This window comes from Dermochelys coriacea, chromosome 5 (genome assembly GCF_009764565.3).
Source record: "Dermochelys coriacea isolate rDerCor1 chromosome 5, rDerCor1.pri.v4, whole genome shotgun sequence".
Taxonomy (NCBI): domain Eukaryota; kingdom Metazoa; phylum Chordata; order Testudines; family Dermochelyidae; genus Dermochelys; species Dermochelys coriacea.
Genome location: NC_050072.1, coordinates 38,573,486 through 38,585,894, shown reverse-complemented (window position 1 = coordinate 38,585,894; position 12,409 = coordinate 38,573,486). Strand labels below are relative to the sequence as shown.

The 12,409-nt window shown below is 36.6% G+C and overlaps 1 protein-coding gene across 3 annotated transcripts in view; it reads left to right on the top strand.

Annotated features, from left to right (window-relative positions):
- Nucleotides 1–12,409, top strand: part of PDE4D (phosphodiesterase 4D) — a 1,154,521-nt gene that overhangs the window by 654,448 nt on the left and 487,664 nt on the right. The window contains exon 1 of one of the 3 annotated variants that reach the window (XM_038401476.2): nucleotides 7,699–8,928. The exons of the other annotated variants lie outside the window; for them this stretch is intronic. Within the exon in view, the coding sequence (XP_038257404.1) occupies nucleotides 8,882–8,928 (47 nt within the window). The 5' untranslated portion in view covers nucleotides 7,699–8,881. Of the gene's footprint in view, nucleotides 1–7,698; nucleotides 8,929–12,409 lie in introns of those variants that run through there. 3 annotated transcript variants of the gene reach the window in all.

The window sequence follows — 12,409 nt, the reverse complement described above, 5'->3', positions numbered from 1 at the left end:
CTTCTTCTTATATCTCTCTATATTACAAGTGTTATATATTACTCCTTTTCTTTTAGCTTCAGCAAGTTAGCATAAGGCTTGAGAGCTATGAACTTTGAACAGATAAATGGCCCAATGGAAAACCTGAAGTATTTGGGGAACTGAAAATAGAGTTTAAGAGGGAGTTCTGATCACAGGTAAATAGAAGTGTCAGAAGTCCACAGAAGTGTCCTGGAAATGAACTGATGTACATACCAGGTACATGAGATACATTTAAGGCTAGCCTGCTTGCTTGCTTATATATAGAAACTTATTAGAAATATACCCTAATATAAACCTATTATGTTACAGCCAAAATATACCCTAATATAAATCTTATATATATCTTTTCTTATAAGTTTCTTATTTTCTTATAGGTTTGATTATTTTATTATAATAGGTTTATATTAGGGTATATTTTGGCTGTAACATAAGGGACCTGCTGGCCACATCCTGTATAGTGAGCAATGGCAAAGTTAGCATACATATGTCTGGGACCTTTCACCTAGATAAATGGAGCTAAAGCATAAGGTCCATGTATGACTACGACCTTTAACATAGAGGATGTGTTAAAACAGGTTGGCATAGGGGCTTTCCTAAGTTCATACCCTTTTAAACTTAACAGGTACATCACAACGTAGAACTTGGAAGGAACCAAAATAACAAATTAGGACAGATGCAACAAATGTAATATCTAACCACAAAAGGGCCATGGTAATGAATTGACGTATATAATAAGTTGAGATCATTGAGATATTAATCTGTAGGAAAAAGACACTCCAACATTAGTAAGGTGAGGAAATACAAATAAGGAGAAAGGAAAAATCTCCTACTGAATATGCATCAAACATAACGGTGTCAGCATAACAAATTATAAAAGTGGCATCCCACCTTAGGGGCAATAGGAGAGAGAAATATAGTCATGGGAGGTGCCAGAATGATGGCCACTGGTGATGTTGGGGACGGTGATGGTAATGAGGAAGATGATGGCTAGCATTTCAGGTTGTTCTACAAGGGACAGTGTGAATATATAGATGTACATTCTGTAGCATTTCTATCCATCTTACTAAGTTGGATTGTTTGTGACTGTGCTAAATGTATTAATAAAGTATATTTGTAAATATAAAAGAGTTCCTATATTGTGAGTGTTGCAACTGCACATCAGGGTTCCCAACTATATAATAATTTAAATAATACTAGGCCTGATCTTGGGCCAAGAACCTAGCAACCCTCAAAGTGATAACTGGGCATTCTTAAGTAATCAGTATAATTAATACATAATCTAAAATCAGGCTACAGGGTACAGGGACACATGGGGACAAGGGCAGATGTGCCTGATTGAATGGAAGAGGCTGCGGTCAGTCAGGGTCTGCATGCGGGAAGCTCCCTAACAGTCCCCTCCCACCCCTCCAAAAAACACCCTGTTCCATACTTTCCCCACCCATACCCAACAACCCTCCCAGTTCACACCCAGGCTTCTTCCCAGCAATTACTTCCCTCCCCCTCAGCTCCTCCGTTACCCTTGACGCCCCCAAGCCTTTGCACTGTTTCTGAAGGGTGTGGGAAATACATTTCTATATTGTAGTTTAAATGAATCATTACTCAGAGTTCTGTATTAATATGCCTAGTAAGGAATCCATTTGTCAAAAAACATTTCCTGAATTTTTTTTATTGTCTGTGTTGTTACTGACATACTTGCTGACAGGTATTTTGGAATAAATCAACAAAAATAATTGAAACCAGTGTGATTACATTGTGTTATTTTGACAAATAAAATATGCAGAATTTGAAAATATTGTGTGCAGAATTTTTAATTTTTTGTTGCAGAATTTTTTTTTTTGCTGCAGAATTCCCCCCAGGAGTAGTTCTGTATTCTATTCAGGATACAAGAATAATTGTCAGGGGAAGAGTCCTCTTCTAAGTGCCATCATTTCCCTTCTCATTGAATTTCTTGCTTCATGTATTTTCATATTCCTTTTCAAAGTATAACAATATTCAGTACTGTATATGCTGGCTCCAGTGTGGATAAAAGCTATCTTTAGTAGGCCAATATGTGAATTAGCAAAGAATGAAACACTGGCAAGGATAATACCATTTTTTGCATAGTTGTTCCCAAATCTGGGAAAACCGGTTTTTATTAATGTTCTCCAATAAACCATAAATGGGATATGTCAACTTCTTTCTATAACACTGTAAGGAGGTTGTTGCTCATGTCAATGAACAGGTATTGCTGAGTTTCCAGTTTACAAAATTCAAAGTATATTTCATGTGAAAGTTGTTTCCCAATCCCCAATATTTCAAACTGTTTGCCCAGAGGGATAGTCTGCACTTCTTGAAAATGCTTAGATTTCGTCCATTAACACTCCACTACCACCTTTGAAATCCTGTCCCACAGCTGTCAGTCTTTTGGCTGAACAGGACTAGATAGAACTCCATGTGGAATCTATCAGTGCTCCTAATAATATTACATTAACCCATCCATATAGGCTGAGTGTGCTGTCTTTGCAACACTCCCTTCTGGTCCAGAAACAAGAATCGACTTGAAATGGAACAGTGGTCTTTTATATGACTGTATTGAAACAGTCACTGTGAGCCTGATTTTCTGAAAATTACACCCTTTGTCAGTGGGTTCCTTATGAATAAGACAGTGTATTCAAGTGAAAATCATTTGGTACCATCTTAGGCAAAGGTTTAATTTACATACGTTTCCTCCTACAGAAAAAGGATAATATGATATTACACTGAACTGTCTAATGTCTCAATATTATACTGGAATAAATTGTTTTATTCATCTTTTGTAAGTACAAATAACTAATATATTATTCAAGAATAGAATAGTCTGAACTATTACTTTGGTTTGAAATAAAACGACAACAAAACTAGCAGGAGGTAATTGTGTAAAAGAAAATATCATGGTTATTTGCTGGAAATGTATCTGACCTGGCTTCAGTTGTTTACAGTATAAGTAGTCTTACCACTTCTGCTTTACGACTGTGAGAAGGGTCATTTTGGTTTCTTAAAATAAAGTCTATCAAACTGTTTATGGGAGATTCAGTGATGATGAGTAATATTCATATTTATTTTGCTAAGATTATGGCAATGTCATTATTTTGGAATTTGTGACTCTCGACTAGATATGAATCCAAACAGCTAGTACAATGTCAGTCTCATGTTAATTGGTAACTTCTTGAAAAACATGATGCCTTACACACAGTGTGAGGTCTGCTTTCAATAACAAATTGGGAAGCTAGGGCATGAGAGGCAAATTGACTTCCTAGACTGACCAAACAATTAATCTCCATTTGAAAATGTTAAGTCTATACCAAACAATTTAACTAGACTAAATGTAATCTCTTGCTCTCCTTCACAGTGGCATTACTGCTAATGATTGCTCTTTCTTTTCCCCACTTAGGACTAGAGACACCTATGCAATGGGAGCTGGGGGGAGGGTGTCACAAAGAGAAAATGAAGAGCTGTAGCTAAATCCCTTAGAGTGCAAAAGGTCTGATCTTATGTAGAATTACCACTCACATCAAAAAGAAGAGATGGGCCTGGGGCTGGATCAGTGGTGACCAGACTAGGGAGCCAGGGTGTTGGATTGGACTAGTTTTTTCCAAGCAGCACCACAGATTTGTAGTATCAGAGTGTACTTTTTTTAAGGGGAGGGGGGAAGGATATTTGGTTTCTTTTTGAGGGAGACATTAACATTCTCCCCCCCCTCCCATGCCACCTCCTTCCACCAATTCCTCTGACTCAGTCATACAGGGTATGGGGATGTAAAAGATACACTATAAGTCTACAGAAAGCTGCAGGTCAGTAAGCCAAGTGCCTACAGATAATTATCCTCAGCACAAATGAGCAGCCCCTGAGAGTAAGATCACCCACAAATCAGCTCCTCTGAAAAGACTGATATGGGAATGGAAGACCATAACTTCTCCAGCCTCAAGTTCTGACAAACTACACAAAATTCCTATATTTTCTTTTAATATTAGACTTATAAATTGTAGTCTTCTGTATCACAACTATGCCTCCACAATAATTGGAGGAACTTGAGAGAATCCACTGGACCTCAACCAATCTGAAAAGGCAAGAGATTACAGCAATGTGGGGAAGAGTGCAAGAGTCAGCCAGCTTTTTCTCTCTTGGGTTGAACTCAAATTATTCACTTTGAGTACTTAATATTAGTGTATCACACTGTAGTAGTTAGACTGGTCACGTGAATTATATGGTATTGTTTTTGTACTCTGGATAAATGGGCATAACCGTTATAATCAGGAGGGGAGCTTGATGAAGCCAAAGAGACTTGAACATCTCAGGGAAATAATGCAGATAAGTAGTATTAAGGAATTTTAGAAAAACTAGTATTTTTTTCTAGTTAGGCCACAAAATAAGATAATTTCTAAGCGCTTGAAGCATGCAAATCTATGATTTGCTTTCTGCAAGAATTCACACAAATAAAGTTCACTGACTTGCATGTTTGCACAAAGTGAACAAGGAAGGGATTTAAGCATGGCTGAAGCAAATTCATTTTTAAATGAATGAATACTTGTTGAAGATTCCCCCCCCCCAGCTCTTGTATTTACTTTTTTTATATGGCTTAGCCAATATATATTTTTAATTACTGTATTTCTGCTGTAGATAATGGAACATAATTCTAGCTACATTAGACAGGGTTTTTTTAATCTTTGTATTTTTGAGGGAGAATTGAATGCATCTAAACACTTACATTGTAGGTGAATTTTTGTTCAGATCCATTCCAAATGAGGGAATTGTCATATCCCTACTTCTCATCAATACATGATTAGCAGTTTTCATACTGCTGTTGATGAATGAAAACAAATATTTAAGCTATTGGTTTCCTTTTCCACATTGTTTGAAAGGGCTTCATAAGCATAACAAATTGGGTATGTATGTGAGATGAAGATGTCTTCATTCTAGTGAGGATGTCTATTTGATTACAATTCTTGTAGTTAACTGTACATTTTTTGTTTGTGCTTTCAGTGTATCCATACTGACAAAATTTTACTAATTAGTCCAGTTATTCCAGTTTTCTTTGTGAATCAAATAAAATACTCCTAGTTTCATTTGCACAAATATCTGGTAAGGTGGGTTTCTGCATAGTTTCTTACCTTCAAAAATTTGATTTCTCTCTTTTCTGAGAGCACCTGGGGGTTATCATGGATCACAAACTAAATATGAGTTGTCAATGTAATACTGTTGCAAAAAAAAAAAAAAGTGAACATCATTTTGTAAGCAAGACACGAGAAATAATTCTTCCTCTCTACTCATCATTGATAAGGCCTCAACTGTGTTCAGTTTTGGAAACCACACTTCAGGAAAGATGCGAACAAGGTAGAGACAGTCCAGAGGAGAGCAATAAAAATGAGTAAAGTTCTAGAAAACAAGAAAACCTACAAGGAAAGATTGAAAAAAAATTGATTTGTCTAGTCTGGAGAGGAGACAACTGAGGGGGGACATACAAGTCTTCAAGTACCTAAAGTATACTTGTTATAAAGAGGAAGGTGAGAAATTGTTGTTGCTATCCGCAGAGGACAGGCCAAGAAGTAATGGGCTTCAATTGCAGCAAGGCAGATTTAGGTAAGACATAAGGAAAAACTTCTGAACTGTAATGCTAGTTAAGTATTAGAACAAATTAATGAGGGAAGTTGTGGAATCTCCATCATTGGAGGTTTTTAGGAACATGTTACACAAACACCTGTCAGAGATGGTCTAGATAATACTTAGTCCTGCCTCTGTGCAGGGGACTGGACTAGGTGACCTGTTGAGGTCCCTTCCAGGCCTACATTTTTATGATTTTATTATTCTATTTTCCTGGTTTTTGATGAGTTTTATCCTTTATTTTGCATATTCCAGACATTTCTATATCAATTTGGTATAGTTTTATTCTCAATTACTTGTACAATTTTTATTATATATTACTATTATAATGTTATTGATTTTCCCCTAAGAGCCTCACACTACATGGGAGAAAAACGCTACTGCCAGAGTGCTGGAGGCAGGGCCAAAACAGATGGGAATCAGGGACTTCCTCTGGCCACTGTAAGCACAAATGCAGCTGCAGGAGGCGGGAAGGAAGGGAGGGAAAGAGAGCACCCTTTTAGATTTTTAGGGCCTTTGTTGATATCTACAAGGGTTAATGCATTTTTTTAACTGGACATTTAGATATCAGGGGGTCCCTGCTCCTTTTATAAAGGGAAGGGAACTCTCATTGTGGGATGAGCAGCAATAGCAGAGCAGAGTAGCTGGGGCTCTTAGATGGGGGAATGGGGGAATGTTTTGGGGAAATTTAAGAGACTTACATATTTGAGAGACAAAAATTTAAGAAACAAACAACAAAAACAAAGAAAGAAAGCATCTGACAAAATTTGTACTCTTAATATGTCGCTTATATGTTGTCAATCAAAGGAGTAGGGAATTGGAGGGACTAAAGGCAATATTGCTGAATAATTGAAATGAATCATGCCTCTATATAATTTCACAGTATTTGTTTATATTATATTTTAATGTATTTTGCAATTAGCCCCAACAGGGGGTATAGGGTACATGCTTTTTACATATTATGAAGTCCCATAACGTAAGAGAGTATGGTTTTACCAAGCCATTAAAAAGTTTATTTGAATTGTTTACCTTCATTAAATGTGCTTATTCATTTTGTTTCTCATTCTGACTTGCTACTGATAAGTAATAAAATGTACTGTTCTCAATCTTTAAAAAAAATTTCAAATTCTGATGGCTGCATTTTATTGAAAACACTCTCTCTTCCCGCCCCCCTTCCTCCGGCATACTGTAGCAGGACAGAAGGTTGCCAGAGCTCTTTTACATTCTGAGATGTACTTTATCTTGTACCATAAGTCTTTGAAATACAGTAATTAAAACAAGTACATGAATATTTTGCTGTCTGTATGCAAATAGTAAGGCCATTCTTATTACTGAATTTATATACTATTTTATTGCCAATACACTATTGGACTCAGATAGTTTACTATTTTATTCTTGTTCCAAAATGGCATCAACAGCGCTAGGCCTAATTTGGGGTATTGTTGAATGGAGCTGTGTCAGCAGGAGAAACAATCTTAAGGAAATAGAAGACATAAAAATGTTCAGTGCAATGTCTTATCACAGCACTCCCTAGTCAGACCACTCCCTAATCAAACAAGCAGTTTTATGGCATGTGTTGATGCCTTTGAAGGTGTAGCTGGCTTTCATAGTATAGGATTTCCTGTCCAAAAGGGCAAGTGGTTATTTGAAGTTTGAGTCATAGGGCAGCATAAACTGTTTTTTTTTTTTTTTAAAGAAAAAAAAGAAATGGACTACGGTCTAGGCACATGAAAACGTAAATGAAAAATAAGTCTGTCGTCTTTTAGACATCAAATAAAAATACAGTACAATATTTTGTCCTAGGTGTATGTTTTCTTTATTTAACATTTACATATTTAATTATTTTTAAATTTTGTTTATTGTAGTTACTCAGAGAAATAGGGGTCTTTTAAAGAAAGGTTTTGTTTTTCTTTTTGTTTTGTCCCCCTGCCTCTCCCCCACAAACACCCCTCTCCTGCTTACTCTCTGTCTGTTGAAAAAAGCACAGGAGGATATACTGTGTCAGAGAACCCACCTAAAGGGCCCCCTTGACGCTAGCACATCCTCTGTCAGGCAGCATTCACTGCAGCCCGGAGCAGATTCTGCTGCAGAGTAATAGTGCCACAGAGTCTGCAAGTGTCCTGAGCTGCTACTGAACAGGAGAGCAAAGACGTAGTATGAAAGGATCCAAGGATTTCAGAGGGTACGTTGGCAATTCTTGTCAGGAGAAAGAAATTAAGAGCATGCTGCCTGCACTGTTTTAATATATACATGGTCTGCATGGCTTGATCTTAAGAACCTTCCCAAGGATGTTGTCAGAGCCTCAGGAGTAATAACTACTGTTTGCTGAATTGGGAGAGAAGGAGAGCAGAGAAGGAATTCTTAGATAATGTAGGACTTAAAGCTTTCCTTTTTTGTGGCAAAATCTGAATGCATGCACATGTTTTTTATATAAAGTATAACATCAAATTAGAACTAGGTTATGCAGTGAAAGAATCAATAGCGTAGTCATTTTACTTAAAAGGAGCAGACAGCCTTATGGGGTTAGACATCAAAATTAATTTGATCATGACAAAACCTTATATTCATGATAGTATCTAATTGTAGTCCGGTCCTATGGAGCAGAAAAAGCACACTTCCTTCTGTCTTTCTTAGATGAAGAAATAAACCCTGAGAATCAAAATTCAGAGAAGAAGTTTGCTTTGGATGTACATAGGTTTTTAACCACCAATCTTTGTACAGGGCTTACAAGAAAGGAAAACTCCATTAAAGCGATCACTGATGAATATGTGTCTAAGAAAGAAGAAAAAGCAATATTCATTTCTAAAGGACTCTATGGCAAAGGAATCTGCAATTATTAATTTTCCCCTAAATACTGATTTAGCATGGATGACAAGAAACTATCGTTTGACTAACCTTTTCCAGCTGTTCAAAATGTTTCATATGAAGATGCTTTAATTTACACCAAAACAATTTGGATTGTATCAAGGGGAACCTTTGCCTTCACTTAGGATACGCAGTTACCATATACTTTCATGTTTTTTAACTAACCAGTTTGACATAAATGGATGGAAATGTACCTAGAAAACCCTATGAAAAGTCTTTCCTCAGAGCTTGGATATTTTTATTTTTGTGGAATACAATAATTTTTGCAATAATGCTTGGTGTTAACTACTCATGCAGTTGTTTTGGAATGCATCTATGAATACCATCACAGAAAAAGCTATCTGACAAGGAAAATACTAATGCAGGAAGATCTGTGAACATGATGCATGTGAATAATTTCCCCTTTAGGAGGCATTCATGGATATGGTGAGTAATCGATACATACTACAGATTGTTAAACTCAGAATGCTTGTTTGCAAAATACTATGGCAAGTGCCAGGTGCTGATTTTTCCATTGTTAATGGCAAGTGAAGACTGACCTGTTGTAAAATGAAAATCTTACAGAGATTATAGTAAAAAGAAAAGGAGTACTTGTGGCACCTTCATCGGATGAAGTGAGCTGTAGCTCACGAAAGCTTATGCTCTAATAAATTTGTTAGTCTCTAAGGTGCCACAAGTACTCCTTTTCTTTTTGCGAATACAGACTAACACGGCTGCTACTCTGAAACCAGAGATTATAGTGGTGATGTAATACAAGTTTAGCACCCCTGTGCCATCACAAAACAGAAGAGTCAAGCTGGAGAATGGAGAAGATAATATAGCTGTAAAAATACAATCAATAAGAACCTTTTGAGAAATAGAAATATTTCTATCTATGGGATCAGTGAAAGACTCTGCCATTTGATTCATAATATTATTTCAGATAAACGCTACAAACTTGTTTTCCCCATATAATATTGACTTGTCTGGCCTCTATTTTTTTCTTTTTAGAGTTCAGTTGACCAAAAAACAAGGATAAATTATTCCCCTATGTTAATTGTTTTGTTTTTTTAAAATATGTTTGTGTGCTAACATTTTAAAACTGGCTGTTTGGAAAACAGTCCCACTGAACTAAAATCACTTCAACATCATTAAAACTTCTGTTTCCTCTTAAACCCAGACACATCTGTAGTTCTTGCTCAGGGAGTAACCTTTGTCTACAACTTACTTTATAATGTATTAAGGTCAACTTTATGATTATTTTCCAGTTGATTGGCGTCATGTCATGCTACTCATGTTGGAATTTATGACTGAATGCTTTAACTAACTACTGACTTCTGAGCAAAGCCCAGTTTTGTATAAGATCTTGTCTTTATTACATTTTTGGGCTTATTTCAGTTCTTTTAAAGGTACTAAAAGCAAGCATATTACGAAAGTTCGGTCTGCACAGTTTATATTTAGTCAAAAGATTTGCCTTTAGTATAAATGTTTGTTTGGATACCTAACTCATTAGGATTTTCCCTGGCCAATACCTTTACAGCAATGCAAAATATTATTTTCCTCAGTGTATTTCAAACTTGTATTTAACAATATAGTATAAATGTAGCAACAATATAGGACAACCACAAACCTCCGATGGGTGTCATTGTCAGAGATTTCTGGCTATCCAGCTCAGAACCAATCAGAACCATGGTGCACGTGTGACAGCCTCTCAGACCAGGGGATGCTGTGAATTTATGATTCTACTAAATTTGTATTAATACTAAATCTTAATGCAGAATTAATACAGATTCATTCCTTTAACACATTTTACTCCTCTATCACAGTCCTTTGTCACTTTCCCATAACACCAATCTTAGGCTAAGTGACATCATTGTAATATCCCCCTATAGCCCACTTTAAACAGCATCACCTGGGAAAACAAACAATAAAGGTAAGGTTTTAGTTAAGCTCATCCCCTTGCTTTTGTAGCTTATTTTGCAACGTGTAGTATGGTCCACACCTAACAGGAAAGCTCTGATATTTCTGTTGTCTTCTAAGAATTTGGCCTACTTTTCTTTTTAATAACTTGGAGAAATTGTTCTGAAACATTTTTAGTCTTCAAGTTTATACTGTTTCTCAGTACTTTGCAACCAACATTTTGAATTCTTTTTGAGGGGGTTGGATCACATCAATTGCTTTTGGTTTTTTTCCTGCTATCATAGGCAGTTGCCTACCTTCCCTGTTCACTCCCTCCCAGTCTCCTTGGTATCTGTACCAAAATGGGAATTCATTCTGTGACAGGAAGTACTATACCAGCAATGTGGGATATTTTTACATGTGGTGCTGCACAAATGTATGTAGGCTTTCACATGATTTACATTTAATATATGATCTGAATGCACATTATACCATGCAAGTATTTATGGCTTACAACATCCCAGACCTTACTTTTGAAATTAAAATGTTTCAGCTCAGTGTTGTTCAACTGCCCATTTTAGGAACCGGGCAAATTTGCTTATTCATGCTACGTTAGGTCTGTAAAGAACATTTCTAAATGGTAGACTTTGGAGTTACTAGTCATTTTTGTAATTCTGTAGAAGCACTTTCACAAAACCTGTGCGTTGGCTGCCAGGCATAGCAAAGCTTACCATAGTAAATTTGAGTTGATACAGAAAGAGTGGTCTGTATATATTTGTGTCTTCTGGTCAGATGATAGTGAAGCTAGATGAAGATATTTTTTTTTCATATGACCCAATTAGTATTGTGCTGGGTTAACAGCTATGTCAGTTGATTCTTCTCGCTATATTTTCCGTAACATTGAACAACATATTGAAGGTATTTTGTAAAAAAGCAGCATATAGTACATATTTAATTTTGAAATACTATGTTTTAAATATTGAAATCCATATTCAGATTCAGTGCCGATAAACATATATACCTTAGTGACATTATTTTTTTAGTCTAAGTATATTCTCTGCCTTCATAGGCATTTCATTTCTCTTTATCTCTCCTACTCTGCCTCCGATATAGAATGAAACATAGGTGGCTGTCAGTCCTGGGCTAGTAAATAAAACCTTTTGAATTTTAAGTTAATTTGGTTTGTTTGAGCCTTTCCCTCCCACACCTCCCCAAAGTCCATGGCTTTTAACTGCTACCTGCAGATGGAGGAGCCAGGGTGCTTTTTGCCTTTGTGTTTGTTTGGGTGTGTGGGGGCGCTTGAGGGAAGGATATCCAAAAGATGATAGGTATCCCTAGCAAGAACCAATTCTAAGTGCTGGGTTTGATCTTGAACTCACAACCTTCCATCCCTAAAGTGTGAATGCCCCTAACTAAACCCTACTGTGAATGTTATTTATACTGGTTCCCAGTTAATACATTATTTTGGAAAATCATTTACATAGCACAATAAAGTGCAGTTTATAAGTAAATATCATGATCTGTTCCTTGCCTGGGAAAATGAATTGTAGGCAGGGAGAGCAAGACTATGAAGAGCCTTCTAAGAGAGGATGTGTAACTTGAATTCTCTGTGGTAGAAGACAGGAAGCCAGCTGAGGGGTTCAAAGAGGGTGTGTAAGTGATGTGGTTTGATTGGGTGTGGAGAGGATGATTTTAGTAGCAGCTGTTTTGGGTAGACTGGAGTGGGAAGAGGTGAAATGTGGGGAAGCCAGGAGGGAAGGATTATAATAGCGAAGTCGATTGTTGTTTATAGATTCAGAGATTCATAGATACTAAGGTCAGAAGGGACCATTCTGATTATAGGAGGCGATAAAGTTAGTCCTGGGAATACTGAGAAAAATGAGATGTGTGATGACATTAGATAAGGAGTAATAGGAGCCTAATAATATAACACCACTACTTAAGCACAGCAAGTATGAGCAAGTATGTAGAACAAGCTATTTATTGTTTTTTCAGATTTGAAACTACTTTAGAAATGTTTGTGAATGGA